At 43.5% G+C, this 22,362-nt stretch overlaps 1 protein-coding gene across 3 annotated transcripts in view; it reads right to left on the reverse strand.

The window, feature by feature from the left end:
* LOC138567068 (polyamine-transporting ATPase 13A3-like) overlaps nt 1-22,362 on the reverse strand; it is a 656,189-nt gene that overhangs the window by 300,082 nt on the left and 333,745 nt on the right. For all 3 annotated transcript variants that reach the window (XM_069644931.1, XM_069644921.1, XM_069644914.1), the window contains one exon: nt 4,253-4,314. In XM_069644931.1, coding sequence (XP_069501032.1) covers nt 4,253-4,314 — 62 coding nt within the window. The remainder of the gene's footprint in view (nt 1-4,252; nt 4,315-22,362) is intronic.

Consider the following 22,362-nt stretch of genomic DNA (forward strand, 5'->3'; position numbering starts at 1 on the left):
CGACAATGTCGACGATGGTGTCGTCGACGAGGACTAGGCCGCCGACTGTGGTTTTGCGGCTGTTGATGGTCATCAACAATGAGGCCGACAACAATGGTTTTGCCGTCAAGGATTTCGTCAGAGGGTTGCTAGTCGGCGAGGTCCTCAACTGACGGGCCGTTATTTCTTCCTTTTTACTTTTGTGGGTCGAAGAGGAAGATGTCATTTTGTCCTCTGATCTGGCCCTTTTATAAACTTTTGGTCTATCGGATTTGCCTTCCACCACACTTTGAGGATTCTGCCTCCGAAGGGGGGTATCAGCCTTCAGGCTCAATCTTCTCCTCCTATCCTTGAGGGTTTTTGAGCAAAAAGTAGCACAGATCTGACAATCCTCCTGAATGTGATTAGGATAGAGGCAGTATATGCATTCAGAATGCTGACCACCCTCAAACATTTTTAATGCCACATGACTGGCATGCCTTGAACAGAAACTTCAGTTTGTCCTTCATATTAAGACAATAAGAAGCACTTATCTGTCTAGATGTATTAGTAAAGTTGTGAAGAAATATTAACTTTATACATTTTTGTTGGTTCTTGACTTTTTTTCACCAAGAGAGAAAGCCTCGAGGACTCCTCAGCACGATGTGAAACTTAGAATCTGAAGATGGCCTCCTGGGTGGGGCTTGTCACTCGACGTCCCATTGGCTGAGGCACAATACACCCAAAAGAACATGGGTGGGCTACTAAAGTGAGCTTAAAAACTATTATATAATAAAATGTTACTGAGGATTTCCAGTCTGTCGGCGGGGAATAGTCAAAGAATGTGTATCCATGAAATATCCCATGCTGGAGAAAGAAGAGTGCACTTTGGGCATGAATGTAGGATTGGACAGAAGGAGAACCGTGTCTTTATGTAAAACAAAGTAAGGAGGTTGCGAGGCAAGTGCTTTAATCTCGCTTAGCTGCCTGACTGAGGTGATCGCCACCAGAAACGTTGTATTTCATGTTACAAATTGGATATGTGCTTATGCATCAGCTTAAATGCTCCTGCCCCAATAACCCTGTCATCAAGCTAGGTAGAACAACATTCAGTTCTCAAGAAGTAGGAGGTTTATATAAAGGGAGAAAAGACAAGAAAAGTAATTTCATAAACTCTTTCACCACTCTATGTGACCATACCAAAGGCGCCAGTGATGTGCGCTTGACATGGGAAATGGCGGCCAAGTGTATCGTGATGGAAGAGAGAGCAAAGCCACTGGTAGCCAAGGAGAGCAAGTAAGGCAGGCTTTGTAGCAGCTGAAAGTTAAGGGTGTCCCCTGCCTGATTGGAACACCAAACAGTGAACCACTTGCATTTCTTGTTGCAACATGAGATGGAGCTTGTGCCTTGGCAAGTACATTATGGCATTAATGGTGCATGTTGTGAAATTGAGCGAGGATGTATTGTGGTGGAGGACCTCGCCCAAGTACCTGGATAGCAGGTTGTACACAGACAGAAGCTTGATGTGTAGGGCTGAAGAAATTGCTAGAAGCTCTGAGAACCAGAATTGCCTTGGCCATGCTGATGCCACAAGGATCAGGCTACACATCCACTGTCTGACTGTGTGGAGGACTATATGAGGGGAGACGGTGGAAAGGCGTATAGGAACCTGTTGCATTGGAATATGCAGGCATATCCCAGACCGGCTGGATGAGTGAATTGCTTAAAAACGAGTCATTTGGAGTGGTTGTTCATGGCGAACAGGTCCACCTCTGGTTTACCTACAAGTTCAGAATAGGCTTTCACTTGGTCCTGGAGGAGTTCCTGTACGTGGCAGGAGCAGAGTTCGCTGCTGAGGGAATCTGACGAGAGTTGTGGATGCTCCCCAAGGTGAAAACCAGACTGGACCATTACCATGGAAAGAGCATAGACCCACAGTTTGCGCTTTGGGTGACAGGATCTGAGGTCTGGTACTGCCTTGCATTCGAATGTAGAACATTGTGGTTGTGCTGTCCATGAACATCTGTACCAATTTCACTTGCAGATGTGGCAGGAAGGACTTGAAAGCCAAGAACACTGACTTGAGCTCTAGAATGTTGATGTGGAGAGACTTTCCTTCTGTTGACCAGAGGCACCTGCATGAAGAATTGGCGGTGTGACCCACCCCGCCCCACCCCAGCTATCTTTGGATGCATCTGTTGTCACTATGGCTTGATGGTATGGGACTGTGAAAGGCGCATTACTGGTATGCTAGCAATGTTGAGATGGATTTCCAAAATAATGGGGGAGGATTTTGGGAGCCCATCCTATTATGCTGAACAGGGAAGACACAGTTTAGCGAAACCCACTCAAGGAAGGTAGCAGAGCGGCACGGCTAAGTCTCAAGAAGGGTATGAGTGAGCTAGCGCTACGTGTCCACAAAGCACAACACCACTGATTTAAGTTGTTCTACAAGTATAAACATATACAAAAGTTCATTAGGCCTTTAAAATTACACGTCGAAGTGTGAGCGAACAAGAGGCCCCGCATGACACGCAGATAACCCAGATGTGATCGGGGCCCAAGCACCTCAAACAATGACTCTGCTTGTCTGAAACCAGGAAGCACCTGACACAGGACCTAAACCAAGTTATCACTAGCATACACGGATTGTATGGTGGTGAACTGGCAGGTAATCAGCCTTAATACAAGTCAACAAAAACATTTTGTCTGGAAAGCTATGTACGACAAAATAAAAATAGTAATTCAGCTGCACTGGTCTGGTACAAGGAATCTAGTTCATTTGAGCGGTAAAAAAGATTGACGGGCAAGGCCAGTGGGAGGAGTAAGCATGGGCAGCCATGCCCAGGCACACCCTTGCATGCTTCAAATGTAAAGGAGAGTTCATTTTGTGGTGCAAAAAAGGCTCTGGTCCCGACCCCATGGGACTGACTCCCATCAGTATGGAGGAAAGTGGACGTACACAAGAGAACGAGTTATCAGAGGCCTTAATAACATAAGGTGACACCAGTCCAAAGCAAGTAAACTTAAGGCAAACCATAATCTAGGAATAGGTTTTCATGGGTTTGAGGCAAGTAACAACGTTGTGTGGATATGAGGGAGTTTTAAAAGTTATTCATAGTTCTTACATAGGAATAGTCACATTGTTTCACTTAGGAACAAGGAGTCCACAACTGTATCTATGGTTTATCTTGCATTCAGCAGAGTTGCAGGATTGGGCAAGTCAAAATGAAAGGGAACTTCCCAAACACAAATGTGAAGATGGCTCTCCAGTATGATTGGAGTTCTTTTTCCTCAGAAGCCTCACTATGGCCCAATATATTTTACCTTGATTCTTATAAGGTAAACTTTCAGGCAGCACAACCAATTCCGAGGAGGTAATTCCAGAGGAACGAGGTAACACGTTCAACTGTGGCCCAAGCCCTTCTGAGTCAATTGTAGGCTTTATAGGGCCCCAACACCTAACATCTAATCGATGTCAGTCTTGTCAGCAGGTGGACTAATAGGTGCAGCCGGAAAGAGAGCCAAAGAGGGGCCCTTAGAGTTTGCGCTCGTCTTTGTCTTTCTCCTGATCTACCCTTTCCCACATCTGTGAACTCACTGTAAACTCATACCTACACCCATCTTCTGGTCCAACCCTACAGCCAACAAGCTTTCCAGAACCAGGCTGCTCTTACTATATAGATTTAAAGCCTCTCTCGTCTTGGTTCCTTTTTTACTACAGGATGCTCCTGTGGTTGACATGCTAATCAGAAAGCATCATTTCAAGAACTCCTAAGCATATGGTGCACACTAGCTAATCCTGGGGGAGTAGAATATGGCTATCTTTCTGAACCTTTTCAGCGTCCAGTAGAAGCTTGCACTTTTAAACGAAACGGTGAGTGAAATTAACATAAATTGAAGCAAAACATTCTTTCAATTCAAATCAATGCAGATTCACTTGTGCAAGACTGGTCTATGCCACAATTTTGTCTTTTTAAACACCATAGACATTCAACACCTCCAGTGTGATTCTGGGTCCCCCCCCACCCGACCCCCTTTATACTCCTGAATCCCATACCATCTAAACAACTACCCCGCTCTCTCTCACACACCATATATAAAACAGGGAGAATGTTGTAGCCAGTGCATATCAGAAGACAAACTGGGAAATATAGTTCTCAAAGATCACAGAGCTACATACTTCACCATTCTCTGGTCAATGGCGTACTCCCCTGCTGACATCACAGTTCTAGATCAAATAACTTTGCCAAGCAGCAAGAATGTAAGTTAACCCAAGAGGTCACAGACTCACTTGCCAGACTGAGCTTGGAGGAATCCCCACATGTCCAAACCATCCTCGGTCAGAGTCCCAGTCTGCAAGAGAAAGACCATTATGAACCAGAAAGGGGCCAACCAGTTTTAAGAAACAGTAACAAACAATAAATGAAGACAACATACAGAGAAAGGAGGGAGCGAAAGGGGCACAATAAGGGGAAGGAGGACAAAACAGCTACGATGTGCTTACATTTGATCACCTGGCGTGGTGGTGCACTTCATGTAATTGGTCTGCCATGTGTTGGGGGACTGTGGACGGTGTATTCCTTTTTATCAAAGGGGCAGTCAAAGTGATAGAAACATGTGAAGCAGAGGATGAGGGGAGACTGGTTGCACCCCTCATTGGGCTTTTGAATTCTTGGTATAATGGTGTGAATTAGGGACTAAGTGGGTGTGATACCTTTGAAGGCAGAGTAAAGGCCATTTTCTCCACCTGGAGTTGATTGTAGAAGAGAACTCCAGGATGCACACCACTCATATCACACCCCTTATTCAAATAACCTGGGTCACGATGGACCAGGAACCAGGCTGGTTGGTAAAGGCAATATTTATTTAGAAATTCAAGAAAATCATACACTTTTTAATATAGGGGGCAGCAATCACCAATGAGGTGACAATAACAAATAGGAATGTGAACAATGCACTTAAATTAATCCTTTGGCAACACAGATAGAGAACACCAACGAATAGAGATACTTTCAATTTTTGGCAAGATAGCACTCAAGTTAGGATTTCCCCCTGCAATATTCCTCAACCCACAAATAATCAATTCTAAATAGATATAAGGAAGCAGCAGGTAATCAGGAATGAGGAATAAGAAACAAAATTCAAATCCAACCTTCCCTCCCCAAACAAGCGAGAAAAACGGATTTGAAACCCTTGCAATGTTAAAATGACTCGGAAATGGCTGAATAAAACAATGAAAGTGTGCAAAAATCCTTAAATAAGTACAACTCTTTACTGAAGCAACACTGGAAAGTTACAAGCAATCATAAGCAAAAGGTTGAGCAAAAGCATACAATTCGAAAATGAATGGAAGGTTTAAGACAATTGATAGTAAAAATAACACGTGTAAAACTTTGCCAAAATGCTCATTCCCGCCTGAAATTAACGAAACTGTTTTTGATAAAAACGGGTGAAATTCATGATTTGGTGTGGGGTGTAGCTATAGATCTTAGGTACAATCAGGATGTGAAATTAACTCTAGCTATCAAACTGAGGGAGGTATGAAAGGTAGTATGAGGTGCGTTTTTAGAAAAATCAGGTAGTGAAAACAGAAAAGAAAATCAATTTGGACAAGAACAGTTTTACACCCATTTCTTTCATCCTCTGGTGTGCGGAAATGAGTTTAGTTGAAAACTACTTCCATTTCAATGGTGAATTTTACCAGCAAATACATGGCACGGCCATGGGAGCCACTCTAGCCCCGAGTGTAGCTAACCTTTACATGGAAGCCTTTGAAATTAACTAAATCATGAAAATAACAAATCCTTTTTTCAAATATATACATATTTGGCGAAGGTACATCGATGCAATCCTTGTAATCTGATCTGCCCCGAAAACAATCCTTGAAGAATTTCTCGTGTGGATAACAGTCAAGATAGATATTTGAAATTTACATCCAACTATAGCACTAGTGAACTTGTATTCGTAGACATTACCATCACGGTAGACCCCATGAAGAACTGCATCTATGTCAAAACCTACAATAAACCAACAGACAGAAATTTGTTGCTGCATTATAGTAGCTCACATCCTAAACATGTAAGGGACAACCTCCCTTTGGGCCAATTTTTGAGGCTCAAAAGGAATAGTTCTAAGAAGGAGGAATTCAACGAAGAAGCGGTCAAGATGCAGAAAAAGTTACACCAAAGAGGCTATCCGCAGAAGATAGTTAAGAAAGCTCTTAAAAGGGCTAATAATAATCGGGAGTCCCTATTGGAATACAAAGAATATTCCAAAACCACGAAAGATCCCACAATAATGTTTGTGAACACCTTCAGCAATATGTCAAATGACATTAAGAAGATAATTTTGAGGAATTGGCCAATCCTTGAAAAAGGAGAGACACCGGTACCTAGACCTGTTGTTGCGTTTAAACGCAGCAGAAACTTGAAAGAACAAGTGACCAGGAACAATGTGTTGCTCAGACCAAAATCCACGACGAGTCTGTCTCAGTTATGGGGTTTCCCGAAAGTTGTGGGCCATTTTCCAATATACAACAAAGAGTACAGAAGTAGACAAAGGGCTGAAATCTAAATGGCAACAAAAATCACATACTAATTGCAATTCCACCTTAGTAGGGCATGCCATTTGGTGTCCATGCTGCGCTGCGACTTTGATCCGACCCGCTCACCTACTAACCTAAGCCTCGTTAAGCTTAGCTTAGCGTAGGCGGTCGCGAGATAAGTTTTTTCTTAACGCCATTAATCTGCACCCATAGCACTTTTGCAGCTATGTGCTAACAAAGGAACGCCACAGGACATTTATCCCGAGTTCGGTCCACAAAACACGGATAAAGTTTCAACATTCTAAATACAACGGAAAGGACATGATATGGTTTCTTCCACCGCGCAACCATGAGTGCATTAGGAACGGTAAGCAACTTATTCCACCACTACATGCTTACATTTCTAATGTTCTGCAGAACATACCGATAGAGATGCATTTCGTTTGTTGCTTTTTCTCGTCTCTCTGATGCAGAATAACCAACGGTGTTATGTGCAATTCCAGACTGTAGTCACATGAAATTAAAGACCGACCAACTCGGATGATCTTGCTTATATTCCCTTGTGAACTTCCATTTTTGATGCAAGTGATGATTCTCACTCCGAACCCTAACACTTTGATGCACTAATGTGTCCGAACGAGTTTCCCATTTACCTATTCCTGTTTGAGTAAGCACATTGAGCAGTTTATTCCATCTAATTTCTACAGTGCTGCTACTTTGTATTTGTTGGTGCTACAACTTTTACTCTCTTGAGTATTTTTTATCATCCTGAGTGTCACCGCTTACCTTTCTTTTTAGACCACTTAAAGTGATATACTTGCCAATTTAGGCAGTTATATCATTTGTTGACCATTATTTATAAATTAGGTCGACCTTTAATGTTCATTCCTTTCTATTTACTAGAGAGTGAATGAATAAACAGGGCATTACTCATTTTTTTTACCCTGGGTCTGTTCCTTTTTCAGATATGGAGTCCCTCTCTTGCTGTTGAGTCTCAAACAATTCTTAGACCATTCACAGGACGAGAAGAGTTTGGACTATTAAATCAAATGAATATGTGCTTAAAGCTATTATATTTGTTATTGTGCTTTTTACATCCTCTTGATTGACTCTGCAATAATCTGATTATAGTTATTTGGTGCTTCGTACCCTCACTAATATCATTAGTGGGTTATTTTTGGTTTTGGTAGACAGACTACCACTGAAGAATTTCTGTTTACTTTGCTTACACACACGTTCAGAAAGAAACATGTTGGGAAAGTGATGAATGAATGAATATGTCTGAATTTGAATTCGAACAAATGTACTGAGTGATTAGGTTGATTTTGGTGACATTTGCACAACACTACCCCGGAGTGACCTCAATCTTTATTCACTCCTGGTTTTCACACTGTTTATTATTTCTTGGTATCTGTGGTGAATACTTTATATTTTTTTTGATTATTCTGCTGTTTTACTCTCACATTGTGAAGACGTACATGTTACTAGCATTTGCACTTTATACCAGTTGTCTGGTTATCGAAGTTTTTAATGTTGACTATGAACAAACTCAAAGTTTTTTATTTAATGATGATGAAAACTAATAAATGATATATATATTTTTTTGTAAATTTGTTTGGAATTTAATCAGTAACTGGTGATTAATGCTGCAAGCATTGGGACACTAATTGAAAAGGGATCAAATCAAGCCCCTTGGCACTGTTTTGTCTGTTGTTCTAGGCTTCGCCTACAAAGTATAGAGGTTGTGCCAAAAAGAGGGCTCATAATCCTCTTATCTCCCCAAAGGTGTTTTGTTTGTTACTCTATACTAGAGCATTCAGGTTAGAATACCAAAGAGGGACACAGTAAGCTCCAGGGTTGATACATGAGTTCAACCCTAGTTCCCCAGCGCCCACCCTGGTGGAACAGTCCGATCACTCAAATAGGATTGATAGTTTAGGTTTCAAATTACAAGAATTACTAAACAGATGGCGCTTGCACTAGAAATCAATGACAGGGTTGCAATAAAGATTCTGACAATGTCACACGTTATTAAGGTAAGGATAGGATGGTTTAGAGATTGGGATAGGACAAGGCAAGGTATGCTATGGTTTTCTATGGTTCTGATACTCACAGTCCACTTTTAGTTTGGATTTTGGACAGTCAGAGCTCTGGATCCCCACACAGATCTGGTCTAACACAGGACAGCAGGACAAAATCAGCTGGCATGGACTGGATACCGGGTAGCACTTCTCGTTACTGGATACTACAGATCAGCTGGATGGCAGGTTTGCATTTAGTGAGCAGCAAGCCAGGTTAAATTTAGGATGCTTTCCCAAAACACCACAGCTTCCCTTTGGTTATTGGGATAATTAAAAATGGAGGTTTAGCTGAAGCAGGATCAACGAGGTTTGGCCTTGTGATTGGGCTCTGGATTCTAGATGGATAATTGCAAGAAGACAGGAACAGACAGGACGCTCGGCAGGAAATCAGGAATCAGTCAGGAATCAGTGTGTTGAGTTTGTTGTCAGGGATCCTTTATATAGAGCATAGTGACATCACTGACTATATTGCTGGGCTGGCTTAGCTAAGCACGCCTTTAAACAATTGGATTGGGCAATCAATGTTAGCGGCCTCCCCTGGGCGGTAACCAGTTTAGGAGGTTGTATTTTTATGAGGTAAAAAGACTTCCCACAGACCTTTTTGCCAATATTCTGTCATATCAGTATTTAAGCATATGTACAATGGTAGCACCTTAATAAATTGCATAATCAGGTCACATATTGAATGTAAACTACATCGTTCCAATCCTGAAATCTGCGAGACCTTATTTTGGGCAGTTACTACTTTTTCATCATTTTAGGCATGAAAAGTTCAGCCTAAAATTCCATAATTTTATACCTATGTGGGTACTGTCATGAAGGATGCATGTACAAAAATGTATGTTTGAAACGTTTATACTTTTCTTTAAATCCTCAATAATTCACCATTTCTGTCCACAGTGTGTCAAGACATTCTACCAAGTTTCAAAATAAAGCAAACACAATCAATTTTATACTGGGAAGTTTTCACAATTTTTCAAAGTCTTGCTGCAGAGATAGAAGTCTTTAAAGTTTCTCCATGAAATAATCTTTAAAAGCAAATGGCAGGGCCTGGACCATTTTTCTTATCTTGTCAGCTGACACCAACTGGCATTTCCTTCAAAGCAGGATGGAGGGTTTCAGCTTCATTGTAGATTTCATTGCCCTTTCAAACTTCTAAAATCCTTGCCTTGGGAGCTTCATTGTCTGTGGGATCAATAGAGACAAAAGTCTGTCCAACCCAGTAATTATCAGGGAGTTGCCAGGTACTGCTGAGAGAGAGAGCCCGCCTCCCAGCAGAAAACCTGTTTTTCAACTTGCAACTCCAGCACCCTGGTTTTAAAAATCCTTCATTTATGCTCTTAAATCCAGAATGAAAACAAGCCTATTGCATTAAATAATCCATGTTATATAGTCTCAACAGCAACACACCTTTCCCATTGCTAGGTAATGCAAGCTTTCATTCAGTAATTTATTTTTTCATTTCAAACAGTAAACAGACAATTGTTTTCTGTAGTTGGGCAAAGGCCCATTTTTTTTTTTACATATGGTGCAGCTACTAATAATTTCTTTTTTTTATTGAATTGGTTGAATTAAATCAACCTTTCAAATATTTATCAGATCATAATAGCTCAAACACCAATACAAAAATGAAGTAAAACAGGATAAAATTACAATAATCATAAGTAAAGAACCTTCTATACAGAAATTCATAATTCATGCCATAAAACATAATTAAATTCATACAACATTCACCTAGGTAACAAAACAAAAACAAGAAAACATTATCTGTGCCTGATAAGCCCCTGTGTGTTATTGAGTAACTATTAAAATATTGTTTCCGCTTTCCAAATGTAGGCTGTCCAAAAAATGTACAGCTGCTATTTGGATCGGTGAATAAGAGCTGTTCAATATCACTGACCAGCAATGATCCAGCTCCAGACTGCCTAGATATTGGCAATGTCTTGTGAAGTGAGTTCTTCTATCAACGACCAAAGCCGGATATTGTGTTATTAGATGTTCCAAAGTTTCAGGCATTTCTATGAATCCACAAAAACAACAGTAATTATCTTGCCTTCATACTAATTTCCGTTTCATGAGCAGTGCTTGAGTGGGCCAGATGTTAAAGCGCAGTCATAAGATTGCGGTACGATATTTCGGTGAAGGTGCTCTGTTAAAATATGCTGGCAGACATCTCATTTTCTTTGGAGGGAAGCGCAGATGATCCCCATCTACATAGAGTGAGCATGATTCACATGTCTTAATCCAGTCCATGGTACAGATTTGGACTTTAGCCTGGCCTGGATTGTTAATTAACATGTAAACCATTACATCTGCATTAGTCAAAATGGTATAAACCACATTGGTCCAAAGTAATATGAACTTATGTCTAGATGTAAACATATGTACCATTGGTTCTTTCAGGATTACATCATTTCCTGTGGATATTAAATATTTCCTAAATAATGAACATAAATCCCCAATCATAGAGAGCTTGGAGCGAGATCAGACCCAACTCGTATCGAAGCCAGAAACATGGAAGGGATAGCGGTAAAGATAATACTTTTTTCCAATAGTTTGCCTCCCATTTGTCAAAAGCAAATTTGGAGTTTACAGGAAGGGTTTCCAAGCCATACAAGAGGGTTGGCACCGCTTTCTGGTTCCAATAGAACCAAGCAGGTTTGAATGAAAATTTCCCACCATACCGATGCATGATTATCCTGGCTTGTGATATGGCTGTGTCTAATTTCTTCTCCACTTGCTCAAGATATGCTTTCGGTTGACTTGAGCCTTCAAAAATCATGCCCAAATAGGTGTATTGATGGACTATATTTAGTCTTGTCTGGCTTATAGACCATGTGAATTTATTACAACCATTTTTTTTGGGCGAGTACATAATTGAGTTTTATTTGTGTACATTATTAATTCATTGTACACTATATATGAATTAAGAGCCATTAAGAGAGTCTGGAGGCCACTCTGGGTTTTTGAAATAAGGACCATATCAGCGTATGTATTTGCTGATTGTTAATATTTGGAGAGTCAGAGACCACCCTTTGGAAAATGTGACTCACATCGTGGATGAAATAGTTGATGGCAGAGGCCAACAAGCAACCCCGTTTCAACCCACGAGCGGTTGGGATGGGAGATGATAAAGCCCCAGCTAAGGACAAACAAACGCGAATCGAAGTGCATGAGTGCAGGGCAAAAATTATCTCAAAAAGAGTTGGAGGACAATGGTTGCGCTTCAACTTGTCAAACAGGAGAACCCGTGAGACATAGTCGAATGCAGAGTGCAAGTCAACAAGGGCTAGATACAATTCTTGCTTAGTATCTTGACAGGCATTTAGGGTTATTAAATTGATCTGAGTGTCCATTCCCGCAATGAATCCTGTCTGTTGAGGACCACGCAAGTCATTTGACAGGGTCCACTTATTGAAATCATGCAGCACAAATGTTGAAAAAAAATCTTCCCTGGGGAATCTAAAAGCGCAATTGGTCAATAGTTATGTGCCAAAGTTCTATCCCCTTTTTTAATAATCGGGATGATGATAGAGGATTGCCACAATGATGGAATACATCTAGAAGTCACCACTTTCTGAAAAATACGCTGTAAAATGCGAGCCCACTCTGCAGGGTTATTTTTAAGTGTGTAGTTTGAAATGCCATTCGCCCTGGATGAGCTAGCATTTTTAATGGTTTCTTCAATGCCATCTATGGTGAAATCTAAACGCCACCTAACCCCAGATGATTGGCCATAATTTGCTTTGTCGAATTTGGTGTCAGCGTAAAGAGCAGAGTAATATGTAACCCACTGATCTTCATTTACTGTACTTAACTGCGCATCCGCTTGTGAGTTGTTCAGATGATTACCAAGAAGGTGCCACATCCCGGCAGAATTTTTGTTAATCATTGCATTTGCCATTTGTTCACTGTCTTGCTGAAACATAAGCGATTTGTGACTTGAAACCAAATTTTTGCACCGGGTTTTTGCAGATATTAATTCTTGCCATCGACTGGAACGCTGTGAAGCGAGGATTATTCTTTTTAATTGCCTAAATTCTCTTAGTTTGTCAATAGCCTGATCAAAGGTGTGTGTGTTTTAATTGCGCTTTGCTTGGAACTGTGATAGTATGAGCAAAGGGCGCTAAGATCTCTGTATATTGGACCCCCACCATGGTCATATCTCGTCGTACCAAACGTTCAAATTCACGAACCTTAGGATCAGACCACTTTAGTCTTGTCCTTGCACTGTTAACCCAGAGACCAACATTCGCCGCGAGTTCCCTAGGCTTCAGGGCATTCCAGGTGAAGCAAAGGGCAAGCAATTTGGGATCACAGAGGTTGCGTACTAATGTCTAGCTTTTGTATCTTTCTGAACAATCTTTGATCAACATATATGTAATCAATAGTGCTAGCACAATTTTTGCGAAACCACGTAGTTTGAGATGGAAGGTCGCCCGGAACTGACCAGTTAACCATTTGAAAGTGTCTTTCTGCCATGAAATTGTGCCAAGTGAACACTGCTTGGGTTTGATGCTTTGGATTATGACAATCCAAATGTAAGTCTCCCATAATGATAGTATGAGAAGTTGAGGCAGATATATTGAGCAACTCTAGGAGTCCATTCAAACCACTATAAAAAGCTACGTCTACCCAGGCAAGTGCATTTCTGTAAATATTAAGAACGGCCAATGATTGGGCTGCAAATGTAACTTTAACCATTTTGAGGTGGACATTTTCAGCTGGGAGAAGAACAACATCATACCCATCCCCAAATTGGTGGTGTAATTACCCAGGTTTCTTGAAACGCCAGTATGTGGCAGTCGAGAGGTAAGGTCTTAATAGAAGTTTGAAGATGTACATGGCCTCTCGTGTTCCAACTGGCGATTTTCAAAACCTGTTGGTTTGTTATTGTTAATGGTTAATGACTTGAGATAAATTGCGGATGAACAGAATTTGCATTATGTGTCTGGTTACGCCGATAGATGTTGGGTTTAGGGATTTGACCCTTGCTCTGATTCAGAGGGCTTTTTGGATACTGTGCCAGCAATAACCTCATCTCAAACAGACATTTTGGCCTGCCAAATGATGTTGGCCACCACCCCGGATGGGATCCATAGTCTGACAATTGAGCGGGGAAACATCAGAAATATTTCAATCTGGCCGATGTCCCTTGAAGTGACATCTTGTAGCTCGGCCACATCTCTGAAGATATTTAAATTTTACATCTATTGAGATCATATGCCAGAAAGTGTCCCTCTCTGCATTTTAAAATGAAAGAGAAGAGAGGACTTGGCTACCTGTGGGTGTGCTAGAGGAAAACTAGGGGACCGCTCACTAGTCGTACTATTAGTTCGAACCTTTCTGTCAGTTATGTGGCAAGTCTGCTGCTGCAACCCTTCATTTTTATGCGGCTCTTGCATTTTGAATTGCGGCATGGTAGAATTGCACACAGGGTAGGTGTTATTAGCATCTAGTGGCTGTGTAGAACGCAACAAAACTATGTTGATTCTTTGAGCAAGGTCAACGTCCAACAAATATGCATCTACTGCCCGCTTTAATTGGTCTATAGCGATTTGGCTCTGTTCTTTTGGTAGAGATGATGGCAACAGGTGAGCAGATTTAAAAGTAACATTTTTCTTGCGAAGAACAGGATTTGCAATTAATTGATGATCGGCCTCCGTTTGTGCAATAGTCTCAACAAGAGTATCTAGAGGTGGATATTCAAGTGAGTTTTTCTGTTTCAAAACATCCTGAACATTAATAGCTTCATTTAGGAGGTCTTTAACCAACACAGAGTCCTGTGAGGATGGATTCACAACTTCTGCAGTCGGGAGCATACTAGGGGCTGAGTAAGTATAGATTGAGGCATAGGAACAGAGCCTCCTATTGCTTTAAAACAGGCAGTGAGGGTGCTTTTAACCCCTCTTCGAGCAGGGAGGTTCTTTGATTTTTTCATAACTGACAGGTGTTTTTGGACCTGTGGACGAAGATGTCTTTTGCCTATAGTTCCCAGTACATGCTGGGCCGCAGGCGCGGAATCAAACATCTGTGTCTCCATTATTCAAGGCTTTAGCAAATTCTTGGGGCTCATTCACATGCAGGCTTTGAGTAGCCAATTCATCGCCAATTGGGCGAATGATTTTACTAAACTGGGGTAACTAATTATTTCTGGCTTATCGGGACAGGAAACAGTGGTGCAAGGGGAGGACACATGCATAGGAGGGACTCGATCGCTCACATTGCCACAGATAACAGAATCTTCGGCACTAGAAGGCTGCATGGAGGAGGATGTACCATCATAGAAAGGTGATTGTGAGTTTGGGTCCACAAAACAATCTCATCCAATTGTACGGCTTGTTTGAGCAGTTTATCATGCATTAGTTAATTTGTGTAAGCTTAGAACAGATATTTATGGCGGAGAGCGCCAGTTCCATCATGTTGGGAGTTACGGCTGCTGAAAAAGATGGAGGTTGCTTCATAGCTCTAGGTGTAGGAAATGCAAAAGATGCTATGGAGGAGGCCGACCGCGGAGAAGGTGTGTCATAATCCATTGCCTCAACTGCGGAACGTCGTCCTTCAGAGCAAATTGAAATGGGCGATTCGCACTGACTTGCATGCATAGATATGCCAGTGCTGTCTTCGCTCGAGCTTAAAGCTGCAATTGGCGAAATATTTGGTGATGTATTATAACTGAATTTCTTTTACCTTTTTGGCTTTTAAGGAGGCCAAAATGGTTTGATCCAAGATGGTATCCTTTGGATGAGCACCAGTCACAGATAGATCAAGGTTCGTCTGTTCTGAGATGGCAGGAGAAGTAAATGAAACAGCCTGATGTGAATCTGACTGTGTGTGAAGAGGGACAAACCACAGGCTCAGGCTGTAATTTTAACGGCAAAATAGAGGAAGATAAATTGTTCAAGGGCAAGCCTGTAAACCTTGGAGAAAGCACAAACGGAGGAAGTTGGGAATTAAACATTTGTGGTAGACACGGACGAACAATATTGTCAGGCATATTAGTTTTTAGGGAATACGCTACAAACACCATATGCAACAAATAGACAAATAAGAGTGCCAGCCCAAACAATCAGGGAATGGAAATCAACCAGTACCTTTAACCCTGCGAGAAACAGTATGATGCAGGGGACAGGAGTCACTTCAGCTAGAAAGACAGTCACCAGCGATATTTAACAACTTCAAAAAAGGTGGCAAGGCCACGGCGCCGCAGCAAAGCGGAACTTATGCGCGAACTTGCTCGTGCACGCGCGCTGTGCGCGTGCAAGCCGATTTTAAGGAAGTTGACCTCGTAATTTCCTGGGCGGGTTTATGGTGAGTGTCAATCACAGTCGGCACTGGTGATTCACTAGAAGCAACAACAAACAAAGGTATCATTGGTAATGTCACAAAGCAAGCAGGGCCACTAGCGTGACGCGTGGCTCTAATCACCTGCAACCTGTAGAATGCGGGCTCCAGCCCGACGATCCTCGTAGCACAAGTCCGACAAAAGGTTCCAGCAAAGTATCAGGCAGGAGCAGAAAGCATATGGTCCAAGCGGCAAAGCAGAACTTATGCGTGAACTTGCTCATGCAGTCAATATTTCTTTCTTTAATTCAACTTTCCATCTCCAGCAGATTCACACACTGCCATGCAGCTATAGTTATTCTCTTGAATGCTGGAGTTGTTCTGCAGCAAGGATACATTGTAACAGGCATGGCTCAGCTATTGAGAGACTTTCTCTGAACAGCTGAGTTTTAGATACTTTTGCAAAGAAAATGAATGTTTCCTGTGTAAAATGAAAACAAAGCCCCTGGTTGATTTCTTTCCAAGCCAACATGACTGGGCCTGTCATCCAGGAACTAGGCCCGGTGTTGCTGAGACACAATGGATGGTCCTGGGCATGGCATGGCCTATTTAATCACAGTGGTTTCAAAATGAATGAATGGAATTAGTGTCAACGCAGCTTTTACAAAGTGAAAAAGTTTCATATTAAAAGGGAATTTTGGGGGGTTTCCGCTGGCAATGCTGCCCATTTACTTAATTCCATGTTAAATGTTGCAGAGCACACTGGCACATTCCTGTAGTGTGTACTCTGTTCACCCCCGCATGAAATGTGTGTGGCAGGGTGGTGCAGCCATTATTCGGGTGGTTGCAAAAACGCAATTTTGAGATGCTGGCGCACAGGAGTCAGTGCAACCATTTTGCTGTTTCTTGCACCAATGCAGCACAGTGATGTGGGTAAATGCATTGAGTGGGTCAATATATCCCACAGCACCCTTACACTTTAGCGCAAATTAATAATAAACAATGCACCAACACAAAATATTTTTAAAAAGACAGGCATTAGGCCGTCACCATTTAGTATCTGATAGCAATACAACAGTAAACTGGCATTTCCAGAGTCTAGGTAACTCCTCTTCAAGATGTGAAATAAACAGCAATTAATACATTATAGCCGTAGACCGAGATGACCACAAAGATCTGCAAAATATATGTGCAATAAAATAGAGCCAGGGTCTGTAACCTTTGGCTGTCCAGATTTTTTGGACTACAACCCCCTCACCACGACTGCTGGCTAGGGCTGATAAGAGCTTTTGTCCAAAACACCTGGAGAGCAAAAGGTTGCAGACCCCTGAAATAGAGGATAACCAAATAAAGACAAATGGCAATTCCCACTCTTCTGCATAAAATGAAAATATATGTACAATCCATCCCGATCATCTCTTTTTTGAGTCTCGATCAATGTTTCGCCCCCTCAAACCTAGGGCCTTCTGTCCAAACACTAGAAGGAAGGCCACAACAATACATTTTCAGAACAATTAGTCTGGGCAAAGTTAACTCCTGGTCCCAATGTTCAAAAGCCTAATTAGAACATCTACACTAACAAAAGAGCAGAAGTCTGTCTAAAAAGGAGAGGTGTACACAATACAAATATTAGGAGACCCCAAAACTTCAAAATGAGAAGGCAGATTTACATGTCCTCTGCCACACCTGCTTGTCCGAGAGCTACGCGGGCCTGATGGATCCGACTGTTGACTGCTACTGCTGTGTGAAGGCTTTGGGTCTAGGGCAGCTACCTCGGCTGCATTTTTGCTTCTAAATAGATTGGCTAACAAACTACTGTGTGGAGTCCTCCTAGGTAAAAAGACAGGGAAGCACATCTTGCTTCCATTAATTTCTTTAGTGCAGCAACAGTGACCTTGGCCGGAACTTCCGAGGGCGGGTGCGGTGTCCTTCTCTGATCTTATTTAAGAGGCATTACTCTCTTGAAGGTGGATTGGAAAGAGGCATCCGTCTTCAATAAATGTTGAAGCTACAGGGCTTGCACACAAACCCTTAAGATGAGCTTTAGGGCCTATGTGGCTTGGTTACCTGCGTATTCTTTATTTTCCATCTTTTGTAAAATTCCATTTTATACCTGGTGGGGGCCATTGCAGATCCAGTCTGAGCATCTAAAAGAGAAGCCTCCTTCAGTTAAAGCAGTCAATTAACCTTATAGGAGGGATTCATTGAGAATGTGCCCAAAGCTCACTGCTGGAGAAAACATTTTAAGAGGCAGGACTGGATGGTATGAGCTGCAGCAGAAGAACAAGTTACTTCTTACCTGGTAACGTTCTTTCGACGGGATGTTCCTCCGACGTATTCCTTATCTTTGATAATACATTTCCAGCTTGCTGGCCTCAGATAGCTTTTCTGTAGAGGGCGCTGCGCGTCGACGTCCGCCGAGTCGAAGTCCCTCGACGGCCACCGTATCGGCGCTGACGTCACCATGCCCATAAATAGACACGCGCTGCGTCCGTTGCTCAGTTCCGTTTTGTAGTATAAGAAAAGACATGCCTGAATCGGTTAGTAACCTTGAAGGAGCGAAAGCTGCAACCACAAGGGAAGTTATCACTGCGGGGATGGATGGGAGGGGCGATAAGGAATACGTCGGAGGAACATCCCGTCGAAAGAACGTTACCAGGTAAGAAGTAACTTGTTCTTCGAAGGGATTGTGTCCTCCGACGTATTCCTTATCTTTGATAGACTCCCATAGCAGTGGTATGTAATTGGAGGAGGGAGTGATAGTGTTCTGTATCCCTTTAAGGATGGACCGAGTGTAATACGGACTTGCCAAATCTGGTCTCTTGAGCAGCGGAGGAATCCAGATTGTAAAATTTTGTGAATTTATGTGCGGAAGACCATGTGGCAGCCGCACATATGTCCCGGACCGGTACCACTCTCTGGAGAGCCGAAGAGGCTGCGATACCCCTGGTTGAATGAGCCCTGAGGTTTTGGGGTGGCTCTTTCCCTGCTAGTCTATAACATTCCAGGATGGCCAAGATAATTCACCTGGAGATGGTTTGTTTTGTTATGGGTAGTCCCAACTTGTGACCTGAGTATCCTACAAACAGCTGGTCTGCTTGCCTGATCCTAGCCATTCTGCTGATGTAAAAGCTGAGAGCTCGCCTAGGGTCCAGCCTGTGTAGCCTTTCCTCCTCTTTCCCCGGATGGGGAGGAGGGTAGAAAGAAGGCAAGGTAATTTTCTGAGTAATATGGAATTCAGAAACCACCTTTGGGAGAAAATTTGGCTTCACCTGAAGGACAACCTTGTCCTTGTGGAAGATTTATGTGGGGATTTACAGGAGAGAGCTTGTAGCTCACTCACCCTCCTAGCAGATGTTAGTGCTACCAGTAGGACAGTTTTAAGTGTGAGAAATCTCAATGCGCAAGAGTGAAGTGGTTCGAATGGAGTGCCCATTAAGAAGTTTAAGACTAAATTTAAGTCCCATAATGGAACCTGGAATGGTTTTGGAGGGTAAACATTAGTTAGACCCTTGAGAAATTGTACCACTAGAGGAATTTTTAAACACGATGGTTCCTCCGCAGTGCGCTTGAAGATAGAAAGCGCTGCGAGATAGACTTCTACAGTGCCAACTTGAAGGCCTGAGTTTGCCAAGTAGAGTAGAAACGATAACATTGTTGGTGTACCGCATGAAAAAGGGTCGATATTTGTCAAGACTGGTAGGGGGGTCTGTACTTCCGCTCTCTATATGGTAGAGGGGAGGCACAGAGGACCCCAGCCAAGATTCTCTAATATGGTAACGATGGACGAGCAATCAAGGCCTAGCTTCTCAGGAGGTGATGCAGGCTGGTTCTTAAGTACAGTGTATCCCCAAGCCCCCACAAAGGAATGTCCACACACTGTATTACTGAAAACACAGTCTTTATATAATTAATATTCAAGGGTTATGTACACTTATCACAATAACGCACTTTGTGCTCAGGAAAATCAGCAATGGTAAATATCTACAATTCTAAAGTGGTACCACTAATATTAGACCTCATTAAAGTGCATTCACAATACTGTTAAAATGGCACACAGATCAATAAGAAGGAAACCAGCAATAGAGAGAGGAGAGATAACAGAGGGTTGAAACAATAGGCAGAATACTGGCCCCTACCACTGGACACAGTTCTGTGTGGAGATCCCCCCCACCTGGGCAACCTGCAAAATAAAGAGATATAACACCAGCCCAGTCCATATATTGTTCAATAGTCTATTTCTCTCCTATAATGTTTTTACACCCCCAATGTACCTGGTGGAGTCGAGTTCTTCGAAGAGGCGTCGACAGATCCTTCTTGAATGACCCCCTTTAAAGCAGGAGTCACGGATCGTCGAGAGGCGTCGAGAAACGTCGAAGACCTCGGGGTTCGGCGACGGGGAATCGACGGCCCTTCTTGAATGCCTTCCCTTTCAAGCGGGAGGCACGGGGCGTCGAACGTCCGTCGACAAACGAGGTAGAACGATGTCAAAGAGGCGGCAGCTTCGTCCGAGCGGTGCTCGTCGGCGTCGGCGTCCTGCAAGGCGGAGGTGTGCGGGGCACCTCGATGACAATAGTTCTGGACCGCAAAGATTGTGGAGACGGAAGCCCAGCAAAGGCGTCGGGTCGTCCGAGTCTTTGAGGTCGTTGGGTGGCGGGAAACCCACCGGCAGGTTTCTCCTCGGCGCGTTGGTCGTCCTCGACTTTCTCCGGCAGGATAAGCGGTCGACGATGCGGTCGAGGGAGTCCTTCGATTGAAATGTTCTTAGGCAAGGAGCGGACGGCTCCGGTCGTCGGCGGCTCGGCGTCAAGTGGTTCCCACGGCTGGGCAACACAACTTCGACGGGCCTCCAGCGGTTACACAGACCTGCGAACCCTGGTCGACGGCAATGGACTTCGACAGCGTCGATGTCCGGGTGCTTCACTTCGATCTCCTCGGCGGTCCCGTCTCGGGTCGGCAGCCTTTCGAGGGTCTGACTTCCAGGGCGCTTCGGCGAAGATTCAGCGGTGCTCGATGGTCCCTCGGAGCACGGGAAGAGGGCGCCTAGCCAGGTCCTCTCTCGGGTCAGTCCTCGACGATTTCGACAACCTTCAGTTCCGTCGAAGCAAATGCCACAGCAAGTCTTCTTCTTCCAGCTGGACGTCGAGGATCAGCAAATCCAGTTACTCTTGAGTGGAGACTCAGCTTCTGAATGCTTCTGAACAATTTCCAGTGGTGAGAGGTCCCCAGATATACTATTCTGTCTCTCATCCACACTGCTGGCACACACACAGCAGCCAATCACACAGAAGGGCATTCATGCAGTCAGTCAGCCAATCAGGCACACAGTGCATTCAGGCCACACTCCTCCCTTTCAGACACTCACAACAAGGAATGTGGATTGGGACAAGTACCCAGCCATTCAACACTACACACTGCATTCAGGCCAGTTTCGGGCAGGGCTGTCTCAGTCTTTGTCTCACATGCCAGAAACCAGACAACCACAACAAGAAGTGTATATTGGTCACACACTCCATTCACCCAGGTCCCACCCACAGGAGGTACCCACAACATACAGTCAAAGGGAAGGCTCCAGTCAGTCTAGCTGGGCCTTCACAACAACACCATATATGGAACTTCCACCCAACAGCCAGCCAGGGGGAAGGGACAGAGCCAGGGCTTCCCAGGACTTTGGGAAAAACAAGACAACAGGCAATAGAAAGCAAGAGGCCACAGGGGCCATCTTGTTTTCTATCAGGAATCAACTGATCCCAATGGCAGGGCCTGGGTATCCCAAAATGGAGGACACCCAGAGCACCTGTCCAATTCAGCATGGAGCTGCCACCAGCCCATACCCTGCTCTGTGGGCCACCCACAGGTGCCCAAAAACATACACTAGGGGCACAGGGTTGTACCCCTACCCAGGGGTGCCATAAGGGTATCCCATGGGTCTGTTCACCAAACCAAAAGAGAGAGCTGCACTGCCAGGAGTCGCAAATGGACTCCTGGGCAGAAAACATAACAGAACACACGATAAAAACAGAAAAAGGACAAGGATTCAGAGGCCCTGTCCCTCAGATGCATTTCCGGCATCACAGTCGCCCCCCCCAGACTGAGGTGGAGGGTGCCTAATCTCCCACGGGATAGACACCCTCATCCAGACGGTCAACATACCTTCTGGAAAGGCCATCTGCATTATCGTGACTCTTCCCTGGTCTGTGCTCTATGGTGAAGTCTAGCCCTTGTAGGCTAATCGACCACCTGAGCAATTTCGGATTCTCACCCTTCATCTGCATAAGCCACTTCAGGGGCTTATGATCTGTTTGGACCTTGAAGGTGGACCCCGTAAGGTAGGGCCCAAAACGCCTAAGGCTCCAAACTATACTAAAACATTCCTTTTCAACAGTAGCCCACCTAAGTTCTCTACCCTTGAGTTGTCTACTGATGAATATGATAGGATGTTCTCTCCCTTTGTCATCTAACTGGGACAAGACAGCTCCAATTCCGGTGTCG

Source organism: Ambystoma mexicanum, chromosome 1p (assembly GCF_040938575.1).
Source record: "Ambystoma mexicanum isolate Mex_15411 chromosome 1p, UKY_AmexF1_1, whole genome shotgun sequence".
Lineage (NCBI taxonomy): Eukaryota > Metazoa > Chordata > Amphibia > Caudata > Ambystomatidae > Ambystoma > Ambystoma mexicanum.